At 41.6% G+C, this 21,203-nt stretch overlaps 3 protein-coding genes across 3 annotated transcripts; 1 reads left to right on the forward strand and 2 right to left on the reverse strand.

Annotated features, from left to right (window-relative positions):
• Positions 1–111: 111 nt before the first annotated feature.
• On the reverse strand, positions 112–3,442 carry LOC115570837 (leucine-rich repeat, immunoglobulin-like domain and transmembrane domain-containing protein 2). The gene is made up of 3 exons (XM_030399598.1): positions 3,328–3,442; positions 2,363–3,144; positions 112–2,158 (listed from the first exon to the last, which is right to left on the reverse strand). Exons 1-3 carry the CDS (start codon positions 3,435–3,437, stop codon positions 1,371–1,373), a joined length of 1,680 nt encoding a protein of 559 aa, XP_030255458.1. The 5' UTR covers positions 3,438–3,442; the 3' UTR covers positions 112–1,370.
• Positions 3,443–5,111: 1,669 nt separating this feature from the next.
• lrit1b (leucine-rich repeat, immunoglobulin-like and transmembrane domains 1b) lies at positions 5,112–8,119 on the reverse strand. The gene is made up of 4 exons (XM_030399443.1): positions 7,866–8,119; positions 7,077–7,537; positions 6,540–6,845; positions 5,112–6,399 (listed from the first exon to the last, which is right to left on the reverse strand). Exons 1-4 carry the CDS (start codon positions 7,985–7,987, stop codon positions 5,330–5,332), a joined length of 1,959 nt encoding a protein of 652 aa, XP_030255303.1. The 5' UTR covers positions 7,988–8,119; the 3' UTR covers positions 5,112–5,329.
• Positions 8,120–12,854: 4,735 nt separating this feature from the next.
• rgrb (retinal G protein coupled receptor b) lies at positions 12,855–17,973 on the forward strand. Its single transcript, XM_030399213.1, has 7 exons — positions 12,855–13,329; positions 14,769–14,925; positions 15,414–15,535; positions 16,185–16,338; positions 16,458–16,575; positions 17,196–17,309; positions 17,526–17,973. Exons 1-7 carry the CDS (start codon positions 13,254–13,256, stop codon positions 17,664–17,666), a joined length of 882 nt encoding a protein of 293 aa, XP_030255073.1. The 5' UTR covers positions 12,855–13,253; the 3' UTR covers positions 17,667–17,973.
• The last annotated feature ends 3,230 nt before the right edge of the window (positions 17,974–21,203 follow it).

A 21,203-nucleotide genomic window follows, 5' to 3' on the forward strand; every position in this document is an offset into this window, starting at 1 on the left:
GAAAATCGCTTTAATCAGCTTACGAGTGTATGTATAAATGCACGGGAAAACGCCGCTTATGTAACAAATCCCCTGAGTGATTGTGCTAAAAAATCAGAGTATGTCTCAGCATTTGTCTTTGACTCCCCCTTTAATCCACAACAAGCAGCATTTTCATTCCCGTCACACGACAGCAAATCTGCATTCTGCCCAAGAGAAACAATAGAAAATATGTATGCGTTTATTTTTTACATGGAGGGATTAAATGAAGCGCATGTTTTTTTTGCGCTCAGTATCAAACAGTAAGAAAAAGAAACTTAAAAGAAATATCAAATACATTTTAACAAAAATCTTACATGTATATTGACATAGATAACTGCAAAAACTCCTTACGGTAAGGAATAAAGGCGTCTCCACTTGGAGGTGATATACAGCATATTGAGATATACAGCATATTTACAGAATGACTATATATTTATACTAGCCCCAGTTTTTCCCTCATTAGTTTTACATTTGAGTCACAGAGTCGATCAGCAAAAATCTGAGTTTCCTAAACAATGGAAAATTGGAAAACCTACAAGATCATTTAACAAAACTTGGTCTAAACATATTTCAAGAATCCTCAATGATCATCTGGATGAAAAAATGTTCTGTTTGCTGTACACTTTGAAAATGTCTTCCTGTTTCTTTTTTTCCTAATCCAAACAGAGACAGAAGCCTGAACTGACACACTCTACGCTAAATGTAACATGTATGTACATTTATGCAAAACCACGGATAAGTTAATTGCTCATGCGCTGGTTAAGTTTAGGCACAAAAAAAACGCTTGGTTAGGGTTGGGAAATCATCATGGTTAAAAGACCAGTTTTGGTCACGACAAACAAGGCCTAAAAAAAGGGTTTCTCACTTAAAATTGTTGTCAGCATTTTGTCAGCATTGTCCCCTGTAATTTTTACTGTCCACCAAACGTTGAAAACTAATACTATCACTTAAAATTGTTGTATTGATTTCACTTTCCATTATTTTATATATATATTCAAACAAACTAACAGGTTGATATTTCTCTCATGTTGTACCAGAAGAGTTCGCAGATGTGTAATTTTGACACAATCTTTTTTGAGAGGTCAAAAGTCTTGACATCAATTGTGCAGATTAAAAAGACTAATTACTTTTTCATCCAGCTGGTCAGAGGAGTCTCTGAGGAGTCAGGAGATAATATACTCTCATTATATCAGCATTAATTTTGTTGATTTCGTTGAACGACCCTCTGTTTTCAAAGATCAGGTATTCATTAGTGCCGTGACGCAAATGTAAAGATAAACTCGGGCTTTTGTGAAAACTTTAAACATTATTTACAAATTCACATGTATGTACATTTCTCGACATTGCTGCTAGTACAGATGAGCTGCACTTCCTCCTTTGCACCGGTCCTGAGACTTCCGCCTATTTTTTGGTTTTTCCTCCGAGTCTTTGCACAGGCCCTCCTCGCTGGTTGCCTGCAGGCTGTCGAAGGTGCCCTGCCTCTCCGTTCCCTGCATGTTCTCTCCGTGCCGCATGCGCTTCTTCCACAGATCCACACAGCGATCAAAGCAGCTGAACCTGGCCTCGGTGGTGCAGGCGTACATGCCGGCCGGCACTGCGAGCACCATGGCGCACACGATGACGATAATGTGGATGAGCCTCTCTCTTTGCTCCATCTCGCTGATGTCGCTCCCCGTCACGAACACGATGCACTGGCCTTCCCTCGGCGGTTGATTCTTTAGGCTCACGCAGACCTCGTACTTGGTGACAGGAAGCAGGTCGGCGACGGAGTAGCTGCTGATGCCTGGGCCGATGTAGATCAATTCCTTTTTGGGTGAATCGTATTTTCCGAAGTGGATGGTGAACCAGGTTTCTGCCGGGTTTTCTGTCGCTGCGTGCCACTCCAGGGTGATGCCGTAAACTGTCTGCTTGGCGATGCGGATGTCGATGAAGGTGTTGTCATCAGACGACAACCTGGGGACATGTGGAGGGAGAGGATAGGAGGAATTGAAGGTGCTGATGTTGACCGAGATGCTGACAGAGGAGTTGCCAATGAAGTTGTTTGCCATGCAGGTGTAGAGTCCTCGGTCTGCCAGGTGGAGAGACGGGATCAGCAGCTGGGATGAGATGGTCTCCTCATTTATTTGAGTCTCTTTAGCTGCAAGAGAAGACAGGATGTCAGAGCAAATCGTTTGTTTACATCCGATAAAGACATGGCACCGTAACCTTTAAAGAGGGCATTGTACTGTATCTCTCATGAAGCAGATGCATCCTGAGGGTTCAACATATACCACACTAAGTGCTCCGGGAGCAGGTTCACGACAGTTTAATGGATGGTAGTAATAAAAAAAAAAAATCTTACCAGCAAATCCTCTTATAATCTTCAGACTGTACAGCCACTGAATGGTCGGGCCGGGCCTGGCCTTGACTAAGCATGTGAGTGTTGCATTTGCTCCAAGAGGCAAAGTGATGTTAGTCTCTGGGGCAGAGGCCACAGGCTTCATGCATGTTTTCAACTGGATCTCGTGGAAGAATTTGTCAGCTTTGGAGGCGGGGCCCGAACACTTCAGATAAGAGTTCATCAGAATGATGGGAGGGCCAACCGTCCGGATGAACTCGACGAAGCCTTTGAGGCGACAATCGCACAACCAGGGGTTATCGTGCAGCGCCAGAACCACGTTGGAGACCAGCCCTTCTTTCCCCCACGACTTCTCTGCCGATTGGTATAGAGGCCAGTGAGTGAAGATATCTTTTGATATGACACTAAGCTGGTTGAAGGATAAATCTAAGTAGGTCAGTGCAGGTAAGTGTCTGAGTGCGTGCTCAGGCAGGACATCCAGGCGGTTGTGCTTGAGGTCCAGAATCTTCAGTTTCGGGGTGTCCCGAAACGCGGCCCATGGTACCGAAGTCAACTTGTTCCCTTGTAGCCTGAGCTCAGTGAGGTTAGCCAACCCCTCCAGGCTTTTGATGTTCATCAGGGTGATCTCATTGAAATTCAACCAGAGGAACTCCAAGGCACTAACTTTAGAGAAAGATCCTTGTGGTAACTCGGTCAGGTGGCAGTTTTCAATTCGGATTTTTGTGAAATTGTGCCGGACGTCCTCTGGGATTCGTCCCATGGAGGTTTCCATACATAGTAAAGACCTAGAACAGGAAGACAAGATCTGTTTAGACAAAATAATATCTTATATTCCCAGCTACTGATCTACGTGGACCACTTGCACAAAATTAAAGACAGTGCTAGGATAATTTGGCTAGCAGGTTACAGAATCATGGCTAACACGTAACCTACTTAAAATAGTTTGTATCGTCTCAGTGATCACTTACCTTCCCAAGTTATCATCTGTGCAGGAGCAACCGATCGGGCAAGTCGACGATCCAGGTGTGATGACATAAAATGCCAAAGCGATACGTAACGCGACATTAAAGGCGTCCATATTCCTGGAGGAGCTCGTGAAATAGGCCTGTGAGAGCAGGACGAGCCCCTGGGCTGCGTGGGACAAAGCCTATTACCTTAATCCTCACTGACGTAACACTTAAGACACCAAGCGACATGAGACACACATAGGTAAGGTTTATTTATAGCAGCGGTCCACTTTGGCAAGAAAACATTGTCCGATCTGCTTAAAAACATGGCCCAAATGTTCAATCTAGACTCAGTGAGTCAAATTCGATTGTATTGCAATTCTACTTTTAGGTATTACCCCGAACTGCTTTGCATCAGTCTAATTTAATTTATTTGTCCCCCACCAAAGCACGGGCATCGACATGAAAGGAGGGCCATCTGCATTAAGTGGGCCGGAGCCCGTCGGGCTTATCAGCACAGAGAGGGAGGGCTACAGAGAGAGACAGATGTCTGGAGAGGACTGTAATCTGACCTCAATAATCTGAACACTGGTTGTCTCCCAGGTTGTTAAAGGCCATATCAGCATATAAAACAAGTGTGAAAACAGAAATCATCAACAGCACTGTAGGTTCAGTCTTTGACTGACATTTTTTCATTGATGTCCAAGAGTTTTATCCTGGTTTAACAAAAAGATAATTCTGATGTTCAAGTGAATCTCCCAAATATCGTGCAAGAGTTTAGTTGACGACATATTGTCAATACAGGTCATGCCTTGTTGTTAGTTTTTTGGCTCTGACTTTCTTTACTAAATACTTTTTGAGGATTAGTTAGTCTGGACATTTGTTTTCTGGACTATTTCAGTTGAATTGTGTCATTAAATCAGATATTTCATCTGCCTTGGCCTTGGGTCTTGGCTTCCGCTCTATCCTGTTGAGTCTGAGTCTTGACTCCGTCATGATACTCTTTACAAAGTAAGGAAACAGCCACAAAGTTACCTTTGACTAAGCACTGTCCAAATTAATGATTATCTGTCTCGACGCCTCCTGATGAGGCTAAAGAAAGATGCTCGCTGCTGTGTGAGGTTTTTTTTTCAGGAACAGAGGTGGTTTTGAACAAAATGCAAATGTTAGCATGTCTGTCCTGTTATGTCATACCATGTTAGGTGTAATGTTTGCGATGTTCACCATTCTATCAGCAGTTTTGCAAATATTTGGAGACAACCCAAAGTGTTAGACAAATTGGAATTTTGACCGATGATGGGTCGAGATGAGGGGCTGAGTGATCAAAAAAGTTATTACAGTACATCCTGTAGAGAACATGAATGCGTACTATGTACTTAAAAATCTGTATTCTGAGATGTAAGAATAAAGCTTGAGAGCATATAAATATTTTTTTAAAAATCATTTATTTTTATACGGTACATTCATACATACATACACATATTTTTCAGGTCACAATTATTTGCACATTATAAAATGTAGGCCCACTGTATTGTAGGTTTTTGACAGTAAACCTGGCACGTTAACATCATACTGACATGGAAAATAGACTAATAACTGCTGGCTCCTCTTTTGTCTAAATACTTTAAATTAAGATTATAACACAATGCAGAAGTTACATATTGGAAGAAATTAAATTGATTGGGTTTTAGACTTTTAGGGCAACGTTTTAAGACATTTTCCTCTGCAAAACATGTCCTTTTAAAAGTGCATGATGAATTAAAAAAAAAAAAAAGGTATTTTTTACACATTTACACAACATGTAAAATAAATTGTGTCTCGGTGTGTTGTTTCCCTTTTTTGCTGTCCACCAAATAAATGGTGGTTTTTATTCCCGCAAGGCTGTAAAACAGTTTAATACATCCAGTGCTGACAGAGCTGTTGGTGTCCTCTGAAGACCCCCCAAAAGAGGATCAGTTGAGTCTTTTCAGTCTCTGAACACCTTCGTTTCTCATTAGAAAAGTGTCGTGGCAAACATTTGGTATTAGCAGAAATACTCGTTAGGTGGCCCCTCAGTCCTGGCCGTGGCTTCTGAGTCAACACTGGACCTCGCTGAGAGCAGCCTGTTGGATTCATCAGGATTTAGCCTGGCCAGATACTCGCCCTCCATCCCTTTAGCTTTGGCCGCGGGGCCGAGGGTTTCAAACGTAACGTACGAGTCCTGCATTTCCTTAGATTCCCTCCCGAGCAGCTTTTGGCAGCGCTTCTTTAGTGCCCCGCAGCACACGATCAGTGTCAGGGGGACAGCAATCACGCAGGCTACTGTTATCACCACTACATTAATGAGCTTCTGCGTGCCACTAGCGCTGGCCGCCTCGTCTGTTGAGAAGATTACACACTGCTCCTTTTTCGGGATCAGACCTTTGACGCAAACGCAAGCAATGTACTTCGTCTTTGGCACAAGGCCATCGATGGTGATACGGTTCCTCCCGGCCCCTACATTGATCCGACGCATGTCCCTCTCACCGAATACAGCATACAGGATGCTGAACTCTGTGGTGTTTGTGGCTGTAGGGGCTCGCCAGTTCAGAGACACAGTATGGTCGGTGTCACCGATCACCTTCACCGAGCGCACCACCCTTTTCTCCGGAGCTTGCTGTAAGGACGAGGCATTGGCTGCCAAGTTACTCAGGGCATCTCGCTCCACCTCCACTGCCTTCTGAAGTTCTGACACCTTCCCTCGTCCTTGAGAGGTGTCGTCAGACACGCTGTAGCTCTCGATTTCATACTTCCCAGTCACTCCTTTGCCATTGAGAGGTTCGATGATGGGTTGGGCGGCAGGGGTTGTCGGCGGAGGAACATACCTGGCGATGAGTTTCTCCTGGTATGCTGCTCTACCAATGCCACCAGGTTTCTTCCCTCTGTTTCTCTTAGAATTGCCGCCACCTGCTTCCTCGGACCGAAAGGAATCTGTGATCACCAAAGAGATGATGGCGTCCGCAGTGCCCACGAAGTTGGTCGCTTTGCACAAGTATTTCCCAGAATCTCGATAAGAAACTGCAGGCACGCTCAGAATAGACCAAATGATGCCCTCTTTGGAAATCTCTTCCTGGACTGAAAAATAACAAAGCAGACATCCACAGTGTTAAGCAGATTGGCACAAAAGGAATAACTTTAATCTCATTGATGCTTTGACTTAGAAATAGATTTGGTTCTAATTTAAGCACATCTGCAATTAGTTCAGCTGGACTTACCAGTGCCGTTGATTTTCTTGCCATCGGCACGGCTCCAGGAGAGCTCTGGGATGGGGACTCCGACCGTGCCACAGCGCAGCAGGACGTTGTTGCCCAGTGAGCTTCGTACACGAGCCACGGCAGTGTGCACCCGAGGGCCCTGGCACCTCTGCAGCTCTGATTCGGTGAAAAGAACCCCTGACAAGCTCTCCGGATCAGAGCACCTCAGCCTGGTGTCGATGAGAGCCACGGAGGATGATGGGGACTTCTGAAACTGGACCAGATCGTAGAGCCGGCAGTCACACAGCCACGGGTTGTCATGAAGACCTGAAGAGGAAGCCAGAAGTGCTGTCAGTGAAAATAAATACCACTTTTCCCTCCACCGTTACGTCTTAGAATAAATAGAATAAGTCTGACAACCTGACACACAATAACTATAATTAGACTAATCCCCAACCCAGCTTTAAATGCTTCTGGTGTCAAAGAAGTGGTCAACATGCAAGGCAGATTAAAAAGAATACGTCCCAGTATCCCAAAATGTCACAGCCTGATCCTCACCGAGAATTAGTTTGGAGGAATCTGTGTCCTGGGATGGCTTCACGCTCAGCCACATTGTGAGAACGTCAGCGGGAACGGTCGTCAGGCTGTTGCTGGATAAGTCCAGATAGGTGAGATTCTTGATGTAGACGGTGGCTTCCGCAGGGACGACAGAGATCTTGTTGTTGTGCAGGTCGAGGAGCCTCAGGTTTGGCATGTCGGTCAGAGACTCCCAGGGGAAGGAGGTGAGGGTGTTGCCATCCAGCCGGAGCTCGTCCAGGTTGTAAAGACCCCGGAAGCTGTCGACGCTCAGTGAGATCAGTGAATTAAAGGACATCCAGAGAAACTCCAGGTTGTTGAGGTAGTGGAAGTTGTCCATTGAAATCCGCGTGATCGCCGTCTTTTCGATGCGAAGCTTCGATGTGTCGGAGGGGAAATTTGGAGGGACCACAGTGATCTCCGGATTGTTGCAAAGCACACTCCTGCGGGAAATAAAAAATAGAAATATGAATTTTCAGAAAGCATATTCATTGCCGGACTTTGCAGAGCTGGATTAAATATCAAATAAAACATACAATCTGCCTCCATTTCATATAAAAGATAGTATAGTTCAGCATTTATTCGAGAAAACGTAGTAACCTATTGTTCGGTAACAAGCAAAGGAGATTAAAGGGCAAGTCCAAGTTAATCCTCCACAATACAGAGTGACTGAACAGAAGAAAGCTGCAGTGAAAATCAGTTTAGCAAGCAAGATATAAATAAAAATATGTGTAAAATCTAGAATTGAAATTAAATAATTGGGATGCTTACCTTGCTTTTGATCCATCGCTCAACTTGTGGAAGAAGCAGCTGCATTGTGAGGGACAGGAGCTGCACAGCATGGGAAGAAAAACTAAAGCCAGACAAAACGCAGCAGCGAGATGTCGACTCATTTTCTCCACTAAAACTCACTATGCAACTAAACTACGAGAAGAAGAGAAGAAGATCTACAGCAGCTCAGGTCTAACGAGGCATCGGATGCATGGTGGTGGTGTGCAGGCTCACAGCTCCATACTGCTCCGACTGGTCTGAATCCAGAGATAAAAAGGATAGGCAGGGATTAGTGAAGGGACTTGGGTTATTTTCATTCACACGATTAGGCTATTGCTTCCTGAGCGCTGATAGGCTGCTACACTTTTCACTTTCATTCTCCAAGAAATGCTGATTGGGTGTTTAATTATGGACACACAATGTAGAGTGCACCGCCTAAATGAGGCAGAGGGAAGCAGGTAGTTCAGGGAGGTTTATAATCATGACTATCTTAAAGCATTCATGAGGAATTCCTTGACGGTTTTGAAATATGCTTTGTTTTTTAAGATGTTGGGCAATGCTGTCCTGTCAGTTTAGAATCAAATAAACCACCAAATGTAAAAGAGTAAAAAAAAAAAGAGCTTCTTCACACCGTTACAAGCACATCTACCCACCACAAACTCTGATACGAACTCAGTGATTTTCTCCGGTTTAAAGACATTTCTCTCATATTCTCTCTCTCGTCACGCCTGCTTGTCCTGAAATTGTTTTTTTTCCTTTTCTGAAGCACTGACAGACTGTTGTTTACAGGTCCGATGGCGAGAACTTAGCTACAAATGGCCACCAGATGGCAGTGTGGAGCGGCCACCTTTGTTTATTCCATTATGTGGCTCACCTTCTTGTTTTTAGCCTCACACTTACTGAACACTTTTTGATCTAGTAAATCAGTCGGTAAAAACACACTGCTTCATAGTAGTTAGGGGTATTTGGATTATGTGAATATTTTTTCCCCCCAAAAAAATAATGCTACACACTGCATGTGACTTTGATTGCATTTCCACATTATGCACCCATATCCCAATATCTCTATAACTAATGCTGAGCAGTGTAAAACATGTATGTAACTCTTCCTTTATCTGAGATTAACCCCATCTTCAATGATTTTATGACTTACAAGTTAAATATAAAGTCACTCGCCCCAGTGTGGAGATCATACAAACACCAGTGGTGCATTTACTCATTACATTTTGGTATTTTATCTTTACCTTTAACCTTTTGAGATTTCGTAGTGCTTTATACTTTCGCTACAGTGAAATTCAGGATTATTTTCTCCACTATACAGTTTTGCAACTTTGAAGATTCAGATCATAGATACAAAATTTGATCTAAAAACTTTTTATTTTTGCAGATTAAAATACCTAACTGTATTTAAAGTACTGCAAAATTAGCCTTGTGTTTACCAGCTGTAGTATTCATGAACCCATCTCAATTTAAGACGGACGCCTCTATTTGAAATACATAAGCACACAAGATCATTGAGTGAGAAGATTGGTCATTTATTTAACCAATTTAATTAATATTTATTTCTCATGACGTAATGCTGCGGATGAATTGAGGGAGTCTCCCAGACGGAGGGAAGAAGCTGACCTGTGGTCTGGTGGTATGGTCGGGCCGGACACAAAGTTTACATCATTCACTATCGTCACCTTTTGTCCAAAGGGGGCCGCCAGAATAAACAAAAAAGAAAAGTTCCTTGTAGGCTTCAAGTAAAAGATCTGAGCACTGATGACTAAAGTACTATTGTGTTTGTTTTTAAACCTTTTTCAGTAGTATCCTGCAGAACAGTGTGTGACACACTTTTTGTATGACAGTTGTCACAGTCTCTGTGGGTTTTTTCACAGGTTCACAGGTAATCCTTTAATCCTTCCATCTCTCTCTCTCTCTCTCTCTCTCTCTCTCTCTCTCTCTCTCTCTCTGCCCCCCCATTATTAATATATGTTTGTTCCCAGGACCTGATAAAACCACCAACCCTGCACCTGTCCCTACCTCCCTTCCTCATCTGAGCTCCCAGTGCTTAATAAAGACACATTGTATTGTATTTGTTATTTTTCAACGTGTCGCCGACTTAATGTGGTTTATAGACTACTGGTTAGTTTAATAGTAAAGCACAGCAGCGTTTATAGGCACATTACATGTTTTGCTTGTGAAATGTTATTCTGGAAAGTAATTAAAACAGTGTAGTGGGATGAACATGATCATATTTACATCTAAAATGTATAGAAGTAGAAGAATAGAATAAGAGTAATTGTTTCAGTTTTTCATCTTGGCTGCTGCTCTTCAGAGTCCGTGAGCACAAACGCAGTTTCGACACTAAAACCTTTGTTTCATTGCAAAACCTGAAGATTATGACGGAGTAATTAAGTGTTGGCCAACACATTAATAATGTGCAACCACACTGTGAGGGCACTTAGGACAAAATATTGAGTATTCAGGTCAGTTACAGTCAATGAGTTTTATTTATTAGTTTAAAGGGGCGCTGCATTAAATTTAGATGTTCTGTATGAATTTATATTACTGATTATTGCAAAGGATGTAGCTTGTTAGTCTACTTTACTATTGTTGAGCTTAAAATTCATCAAATGATTTGGGGTTATTTATTGCAGCTTTGACTTATAGCTGACTGTGACATCAACATATCAATAGAACAAGATAGTGTAGAGTCCAGGAAAACAATAAACAAACCTCCTGAACTAAGATTACAACCAGTTGATCAATCCACTACATTCATGTTCTGGACCGGTTCTTACTTCATCACACTGAGCTGCAGTAGATTAACGGATTGTTATATTGAATCTTTTGCATTGTGAAATTGGCCCCTTTGCTGCTTTATGTTCCTGCGTGACCTCAGACTGCACCCTCAGCTTGTCACCAACACTTTTACTGGGAGTGCTGTTGGGATTTAAGGCAACAAATTTTCTGATTTCATATGATAGATATCATTTTTTTAGTCTCATCTGTCAGAGCAGCAGATGAAGCGATGAACATCAACGCAGCAGCTCTTTTTTTCTCTGAATATATGATAGAGTCTGAAAGTGGACGGGACAATATGGACGGTTTGAGAAAAGGCTATTATAAATCCATTGGGGCACAACATTACTTCATTGTTAATGAGTTTGCGGTAATCTGTGAACAGATTAGTGGTGCAATCAGACCGGGCCCAAATGTTGTGTTTTAGAAGGTTCAGGCTGCAGCGAGAGCCGCTGTCCTCGTTCTGTCTTTATTCTGGTCAGGGCTGAGGACAGCTGATGAGCAAATTAAAAAGATCTGGATGCTTTCACAGGCTGCTTAACTGATATTTTACACTTAATGCGGCCACTGAGAGAGAAACAGCAGATCTTCTGTCATCTGTTTGTGAAAATTCTGTAGTGATTTGTCAGTTCCCTCTTGAATGTGCAACCACAACGTTTAGGTCTTTGTGTGAAGTCGTTGCTTAGTGGAACTGACCTTTCCTTGATGTTGCAATGCTTGACACTGGAGACTGTTTAACCCACCCACTGGAGACTGAGAAAACCTTTATTATCCATCATAAGGCAAAGGAAAATGTGTCTTTGGCTTGGTTTAGTAAAATCATACAATACATACACACGCAGAAAAAACAAGTACGGTAAGCGTGGCTTGAGAGGTTAGAAGCAAATTATAAAAATATGTGGCGACGTTGGAGGCCAAAGTCCATCGCTGCTTGTTTACGATGTCAGTTGAAATCAGTAAATGGATTTAGATTACAGCTCACGTCTAAAGACACAAATACACACATATACTTTACATTTATACGCACACACTTACTGCATGTACTCACACATACAGAAAAATACAGGCACACATCTACACACACTTTTTACATAGCAATATTTTAGTTTATGCAGGCAGAAAGGAAAACAATAAATTGAAAGTGTTATCTTCATAAATGTCCAATTTTCCTAGTTCATTCAGAAAAAAATAAATAATTCAGTGTCAGATTTGTAGGTTCTGTTAATATATCATAGTTAAGTCAAAAAATGCCCCAAAATACAGTTTTGTAGAAAGATTTTTTTTTAAGTCAAGTCAATCCTATATTATACAGCCCCACATCACAAATTTGCCTTGAGGGGCTTAACTAGCTGGTGTATATATTTTGACGCCCCTTTATCTAATTATGGATCATGTAGCCTTCAATACTCTCAGACATTCAGTCAATGTATTGAGTAAAACTACATTTTAATGACCCCCTAAATACATTACCCCCTAAAATGTATTATAAAAACCTTTAATTGATTATCTAAATGATATAAAAACTTCCTTTGATCATGAAGCCTAATGTTACTTGACTATGCTCTGGTAAATCTGCCAAGTGTACGAACTACACTGCAGACTGGACTCTCTGTTTACAGTGACAAACAGGCAGCATCCATGTTACATAAGCTCCTCTCCCATATGAAATGTCTATGTTCATGTATAACGTGCCGAATTTACAAGAAGGACCAAATAATTAAGAATTCATTGTGGACAGCGTGACACAAAGTCTGTAAAGTTTCTCCAAACTCAACAACGCACAAAACTGAGAGATTTTGTAAGGGAGTCTGGGGAATTCCTCTCTCTCGTAATCTCCTTGCTGTGTTCGACTGCAGTTGGTGGCGCGTTTTTGTTAATAAATGTTAATTTTACCATATGTATTTATCATTATTTATTTGATTTGTTTACCTAACCATATGAGGGTTATCCTGGCCAATCAAATCAATACATAAAAAAAACATGAATGTGACACACACTGACCTCTGATGCAGCCCAAACTGTGACATCAACAAAAGTGTTTCTGTGTGGATTTAAAATGTAATTGGATGAGAGTCTGGTCTGTTTAAGAGCTTCTTTGATATGCAACCCAGCACTATTATATCTAATTTAAAAAAAAAAAACATCGGCCAACCAATAAAGACTTTGGTTGAAAAAAAACAACATTTCCCATGATTCCTCTCTTCTTTTCCTTATCAGCCTCAACCACGACATAAACGCCGGCGGCTGAATTAAGTAACAGAATTGAGGGGAAAGTTCGTCTCTCCTGCAAAAAAAGGGAAAAATTAGAGTCCTGACACAACAAAGTTTACTTCAGAGAGCTGCGCAGAAAACCAAAAGAAAAGAAAAGAAAAAAAAAATTAGTGGGATCCCAAAACTCGCAGGAAGTTTTGCTCGTTAGGACATTCCTCGAGGGATTGCAAAAGGGGCTTTCATTAAGATTAGTCTCTTTATGCGTTTTCACGTGAAAGAGCCTTTATAAGGGCGTCGTGTCGTGGCAGACGGTGGTACACGACACAAACACGACAGCAGGAGGACGTTTTTGTGCAAAGTTTTTATTTTTATTTCGTGCATTTTGTCAACATGGCAGCGTACACACTACCGGAGGGCTTCACGGAGTTCGATATGTTTACATTCGGCACGGCGCTGCTGGTCGGGGGTAAGTTGGCCCCGCGCGAACAGGAAGACGCTGCTGCTGTGAGGATTAAAGGGACAGTTCACTTGGTTAGATAATCAAAGCGGCAGCAGTTAGGACAAACCAAACCCATTGCATTTTTTTTCTTGTTTTTATCTTTCTCATCATTATGTTTAAAGTTAAAAAATGTTCAGCTCAAGGGGAGACCAGGGACAGTTTTTCACTATTTTCCCAATAAATTATATAAATTAAAGTCGGAATAGCCAGCTTTCTATATTATTAAATGTCAATGTGTTACATGCTGAAAAGGTGTTTTTAAATGTTTGCAAACTTAAACATTATAATTGTTACGTAAGAGAAGGCCTCCCTTGATTTGTTTTCTTAAATGCTCTGGTATTGGATCTGTACTTCTTATCGGGCAGAACTACATTTCTGATCTGCTGCTGACCTGTTCATTATGAACCGTCCAGACATCTGAGGTCTTCAGGTGCAGGTCTGCTTTCAGCCAAAAGACAAAAGAGTCAAAACTAAATATAGATGGAGAAGCAGCGCTCAGTTATTCTCCCAGAAAGCTGCAGGTCATCTCTAGCTCTCATCTCTTTTAAATCAGTGTTTTTTTCTTGGTTTCTTCCTGCTTGTTTTAAATGTATTTTAATGTAATACTAATCCCCTGTAAAGCACTTTGAGTTGCCTTGTGTCTGAATTGCGCCATGCAAATTAACTTGCCTTGTGTTATCGGCCAAAACATAAAGTTCAGGTGGGACGGAAGGAACAAATGTTATTGGTACTTCTGATTTAAAGGGTAACTCCACCTGTTTTACACATTAAATTGTGTTTACAGGTCTTGGGCAGGACTACTGAATGTGTGGGGGGGGAAGGGTGTAAAGCCTTTTGTGTGGCTAAATTGAACTGTGGGTAATGTAGGCAACACACTTCTTCTTTCTTTTCAAAAACCTGGTGCCTACGTTACCCACAATGCATCTCTGCCTCTGCGTGACATCACCGGAGGCCATTTATCAGATTACATGCAGCTTCTTCTGGAGCCACAAAAGGCTTTATACTACTTTTTTCAGATATGCAGTTGTCCTCATTAAGACCTGTAAATACACCATGACTTGTAAAATGTCTTGTTTCCAGAACTTGATCCGTCTTTTTAAGTCAAGGCAATTTTTTTATACAGGGGCTTAACTATCTGTAGCCTATATGATGACCTGTGCGTTGACACACTAAATCCAACTATGGATCATGTAGCCTTGAATACTCTTAATTCTGATTTGGAAAAACTCACCTATAAAACCTAAAGGTAGGGAGACATAGAGGAAACCTCAGGAAGAGCAACAGAGGATTGATCTCTTCCAGGAGGAACAGACATGCAATAGATTCCACAGACACTCAGTCAAACTTGGTGGACCTTCCCTTTAACGATGGAGACTTATTTCCTTTTACTTTTTCGCCACTTTCAGGTCTCCTGGGATTCTTCCTCAACGCCATCAGCATCGTGTCATTCCTCACAGTGAAGGAGATGAGGAACCCCAGCAACTTCTTCGTGTTCAACCTCGCTGTGGCTGACCTCAGTTTGAACATTAACGGACTGACTGCCGCGTATGCGAGCTATGTCAGGTATCAAACGCAGAAAATACGCTGAGTCTCAAATGTCTTGTGTTTGTCCTTCCACGGGCCCCTCAGCAGTGTTGCATAGTATTTAATATAAGCCAATAGCTGCGAGTTAAATAAGCCTTTGGTTTCATAATCCGATCCACTTTATTTACTGTGTAAAGTTCACGTTTTACAAGCGGGCCTGTTTGAAGTTACCTAACAGGATCTGAATGGAAATGTAGCAGCATTTGAATAAAATTACGTCCTTTTTAAACCTCTTAACAATTGTCTTATTTAACCTGCGTGTCATGTGACTGGATTAACACACAGTGTGACCCCCCTACCGACCCTCTTATTTCTCCCACGCTCTGTGCAGAGTGAAAAGTACAGTACTGTGTCTATATATATATATATATAGAACATCTATTGTAACCAACATACTTTTACAATATAATACTGGCACCACTCCTCTGCATCCTGGTGTAAGACTGAAGCCTCATTTTGTTTTCTAGGTCTTGGCCATTTGGTCAAGATGGATGCTCCTTCCACGGTTTTCAGGGGATGATAGCAGTCCTGGCGTCCATCAGTTTCATGGCTGCCATCTCTTGGGACAGATATCACCAGTACTGCACCAGTGAGTACAGTAAAGCTCAAGTCACTGCTCAGAAGAGCAAAAATATAGTCCCATCATGAATTAGGGGTCGACCGATGTGGATTCTTCAGGGCCAATACTAATACCGATTGTTAGAAATCAAGGAGATGAAAACTGATATTTGCGTTTGATCTTCATTCGCAGTAAAAACTAGAATCTTTGTAACAACCAGTGATGAAATAAACCTCAGTACAATTTATTCAAGCACTGTTCTTAAGTACAAATGTGTATTTTCTATTTTTAAGCCATGTCGTGCTTCCTCTCGATCTACATTTATTTGATAGTTACTTTGCAGATTCTGATTGTTCAGTGTTTACAGGCTGTTAAATGTGACGTGTTACCAATCGGATATAGTTGTGGGCGGGACATTGTGTGAGAGGACGCTAAAGTAGTTTAAAATTTGTTTATTTTATCCACAATCTTACAGAAAAATCACTGATACCGATAACAGAAAATTCTGAATATCGAGCTGATAATCGCTCAGGGCCGACAGTTGATGGAGAACATCAACACAACGCTTCAACACACACGTCGTTATCTATATCAAAACAAACAAATCAAATTCTCGTTTAATCAGAATCAAATTGTCTCTTCACATCCAAAAGACGTAACCAAAGTCTTTATCCCGCAGGACAGAAGCTCTTCTGGAGCACCACTCTGACGATGAGCGGCATCATCTGGATTCTGTCCATCTTCTGGGCTGCTGTGCCTCTCATGGGATGGGGCGTCTATGACTTTGAGCCCATGAGGACCTGCTGCACGCTGGACTACACAAGAGGGGACAGGTGCAGCCATTTACTTTTGTTTTCATCACCGTCAATTTTTTGTTCTTTCATCTCGGCTAGCTTTGCACGTTATGTTGACGAATATTCACATTTTCCCGCGACCTGTTTCTTTTCAACAGGGACTACGTGACCTACATGCTGACTCTGGTGGTGCTCTACCTGACGTTCCCAGCTATCACCATGTTCTCATGTTACGATTCCATCAACAAACACTTCAAGAAGATTCATCACCAAAGGGTAAATGTGCTGCAACAGTCACCACACTAAAACCACTAGATCTTTGTTGGGGCTCCAAACAAGTATTATACTTGGCGGGTACCCTTTTCCCTACACCTGACACATTTCTTTCTGCGTTATATCACATAGAACCTCCCGTTTTAATATTTTTGGGGCCACAAACAAAAATACATGCTCCTGCATTGTATAGAAGTGGTTGCAGTCCAAGATTTAAAGAGACCACCTTTTTATGGAGGCGAAATGAGGCGTAATTTGCCTGTTTTCCATTCAAATGTAGCACACATTTTAACAGAGTTTCAAGAAATTCAGCAAAAGAAGATGAGAATTAATGCCAGTTTCCATTTTTTTTATTGTTGTGCAAATATCATCAATTGAACACGTTGAGATGAGGCCAGCTCCTCACACTGGTGCCATTAAACCCCTGTCAGAGAAGATGGTGCAGTGAGATGACGTAATTAAAAGAGTGCCAGTCAAACCTTAACTTGTTTAGTTTTTTGTAGTTTATCAAGATGTAGCAGACCAATCTAAAGTGTTGTTTTCTTATTTCCAGCATGGAAGTTTTAAATCCACTGCATTTCTTGTGTAACATCCTCAGTAACACAATGAACTTTGCTTTCTAGTTTAACACCAGTATGCCCTTGAGGGTCATGCTGATGTGCTGGGGCCCCTACGTCCTCATGTGCATCTACGCCTGCTTCGAGAACGTCAAGGTTGTGTCTCCGAAACTAAGAATGGTGAGCGCTTACTCCATTTAATGAATCTAACATGTTGTTGGAAAACATAGTCATAATGGTGAAAAAAGGCCGGAAGTTAATCATGTAACTAGTAACTCAATATAAAGGGTGATTCCAGTTTAGCAGAACTTGGATCTTACTTTTGTAGGTTTTGCCAAATTTCCTTTTAAAATCAACTTCTTTAAACATGATGTAACTCTTTGTTTCTGTTCTCAGGTGCTTCCAGTTTTGGCAAAGACGAACCCCATCTTCAACGCCCTCCTCTACTCGTTTGGAAACGAGTTCTACCGGGGCGGCGTGTGGCACTTCCTCACCGGGCAGAAGATTGTCGATCCGATTGTCAAGAAGTCGAACTGAATGCAACTGTTCTGGCAAGAGTCCCAAACTGTAATTTCGTCTTATCATAGGTTCCTCATTACTCATGGCTCTGGTGTTGTGCACGTTAATGAGCCATTGACAGTAGCTGTAGCTGAAGCTCGAGACAGTATAACTGGAGCCGCCACAGTAGCCTCATGCTGGATTCCTGTAAATCTACGAAATGTGTTGCAGGTACCTTATCCATTTTCAAATTGTTGCATTTATCGTACAGCCGTTTGTATTTAACCTGCACTGCTCCTCCGTCCGTGTTTTGACCACTTACAATAAACACATTGTGTTGCTGCTCTTCTGCTGTTTGCTTCATCTACTTTAAAAGCGCTCTCCAACCCTGAATAACCGAGCCGCTGTAAGTAAGACTCCGCGGTTCGACAGCCGACCAGCACGCACAAATGTCCTCCCATGACACAGTCTCGAGCCATTACTAAACAGATTAATTAGTTGTGTTTTCGTTAGGAAGTTTGAGGTGATATAACCTCTATGTAAACTACGGAAGCATTAACCGCGTTAACCCTCTAATGAGTCAGGGCAAAGCTGTGCTATAAGGGTCAACAAACGTACGTGAAATCCTCTGCATGTCAAGTGTTCAGAACGTTTGTATAGTTCAGCAAGCACAGTTTTAGTCAGTGTATTGTTTTTAACGTTTCAATTGAATTTTAATCAATCATCAGTCAGTGATTATAGCGCCAATTCAGAGCAAACATCATCACAAGACACTTTCCAAACTGGGCAGCTTTGGACCTTACTCCTTGGCTGTGGCTTATTTTGCCCATCGATCTGTGAATTTCAATGGATGCATTCATTAAAAACAAAAAAATCTTTGTCACAATATACCTTTTTTCACTATCCAATTATGGTGGCCTAAAGGCATCACGATAATGATATCACCGCAGTATTTACAGAAAATCTTAAAACAAAAACAATGTTGAGTCAGATTCACCTTTCACTGTGTGTTTTGTCTCCTTTGTGGCATTTTAATTACACTCAAATTACAAGCGTAGGGAGGTGGAGAGAGTCTGTAAACAATAATCGTACAAAAGCATACAAAAAGAACAATCACAATTGATCATTTTTTTTCCATTTTACAGTGTGTCATATTCATACAGTGTCTCATATTTGTATCAACACAATAAATAATATTTCATTTTTAAATATCACAGTGTCATCTCTGGCATAACACGTCCTTCATTCAGCACATATGACTCCAAACTGCACCACGAAGAGAAAATCTATTTATTATATATACATATAAATATCTTCTGCTCACTCAAATATACTCTTTTATAAACTTTTTAGTTTATACATATATACGTATTTTCCACAGTAAAGTTATCTTGTTTTAAACATGCAAAAGAGTGAATCTTATCTTGCCTTCCTGACGACCAGGAGATCTTTGCTTGTACGAGAACTTTGACGTCAGGGCTTTCTGACTGGAGGCATTTCAGGACGCTGGGGTTAATTGAAGGGTTAAGTTAGCTAAACATCTACTACATTCGGTCACTTCACTTGTCTTCCTTAAAAGGCGATCCTTCTTCATCATGACACATCATACAGTAATGAAGGAAGTGGTGAGAGACAGAAATGTGTCCTCTGAAGACGTACAGGGTTAAGACTATATTGTGCAATGGTACAAGTCAACACCTAACACCAAGTGATCTTGTTCACAGTTTCTGAGTAGTGTATTAATTAACTGCATGAACTGATAAATGAAGAGGGGTTTGAGTCTCTGCTGACACTTGATGAGTCACGGCAGCCACATTTAGAATAATAACAACATTGAAATGTCTCTTTCTCCTTCGTACCCATTGCTTTGGATTACACGCATGACATTCTGGCTTTTCTAAACACCAGCCACATTTAATGCGAGGGCTATGGTGTCAGCGAGGGTTCACTCTGAGCTGCTAAATGTATCCACTCCAGAAATAAGCCACAGTGAGACCAAATCTCTGTCACACTAACCTCCGAGAGCACTGACGTCCATGCCAGGCAGTCATCAGCAGGTGAAATCCTCTCACCTTCTCTGGCTGACGCAGGTTCAGAGCGATTTGCAAATATTGTTGTTGACTACATAGAATTAGAACGATTTGTCATATTCCCAAGTTGCAGTGTTATCAAATCAAAGCAACAGTGAATAAGCAATAAAAATTACATTTTAAGAGTCCACATATATTTGACAGTGCACAGGTTCAGAACCATGTTGATATATTCCCAATGAGGACTAACATTAGAATAACAATATATTGTTTTGAAATCTCAAATTGTAGTGTTATCGAATTAGAGCAACAGTGACGCTATAATTAAATATTTATTAAGTAAGGACAGCTTGTACTAGCCACGCTAATGTTGCTGCTCTAGGGATGCTAATATACGACAACTGTCAGATGGATTCCCATTAAATGTTCTGCAGACATTCATGGTCCCCAGAGGACAAATCCTTTTGACTTTGGTGATCCCCTGACTTTTCCTCTAGCGCCACCATGTGGTTGACATTTGTGTTGATGGGTGACATTTTTCAGGAACTATTGGATGGATTGATACGACATTCACGTACCCCTTAGGATGAACTGACATCTCTTAGGGTGATCATCTGATCCATCATCAGAGTAAACTGCTAATTTGTCCAATGCTTCAGTTTTCTGACCAAATACCTGAAAAACCTAATGACGTTCCAATTAGCACTTTGTGTTACTGCTAATTAGCAAATCCTAACAGTTTAAAACTAAAATGATGAATGAAACCTGCATATACAGTATCTAACAAAAGTGAGTACACCCCTTACATTTTTCGAAATATTTTATGATATCTTTTCATGGGACAACACTGAAGAAATGACACTTTGCTAAAATGTAAAGTAGTGAGTGTATAGCTTGTAAAACAGTGTCAATTTACTGTCCAATGAAAATAACTCAACACACAGCCATTAACGTCTGAACTGCTGGCAACAAAAGTGAGTACACCCAAGTGAAAACATCCAAATTGGGACCAATTAGCCATTTTCCCTCCCTGGTGTCATGTGACTTGTTAGTGGTACGAGGTCTCAGGTATGAATGGGGTGCAGGTGTGTTAAATCTGGTGTTATCGCTCTCACACTCTCTCATACTGGTCACTGGAAGTTCAACATGGCACCTCGTGGCAAAGAACTCTCTGAGGATCTGAAAAAAACTAAAACACATAAAGATGGCCTAGGCTATAAGAAGATTGCCAACACCCTGAAACTGGGCCACAGCACGGTGACCGAGACCACACAGCAGTTTAACAGGGCAGGTTCCACTCAGAACAGGCCTCGCCATGGTCGACCAAAGAAGCTGAGTGCTGAGGATGTCTTTGGAAAAATAGATATATAAGTGCTTCCAGCATTGCTGCAGAGGTTGAATGGGTGGGGGGGTCAGCCTGTCAGTGCTCAGACCATACGCCGCACACTGCATCCAATTGGTCTGCATGGCTGTCGTCGCGGAAGGAAGCCTCTTCTAAAGACGTTGCACAAGAAAGCCCGCAAACAGTTTGCTGAAGACAAGCAGA

This window comes from Sparus aurata, chromosome 20 (assembly GCF_900880675.1).
Source record: "Sparus aurata chromosome 20, fSpaAur1.1, whole genome shotgun sequence".
Classification (NCBI taxonomy): domain Eukaryota; kingdom Metazoa; phylum Chordata; class Actinopteri; order Spariformes; family Sparidae; genus Sparus; species Sparus aurata.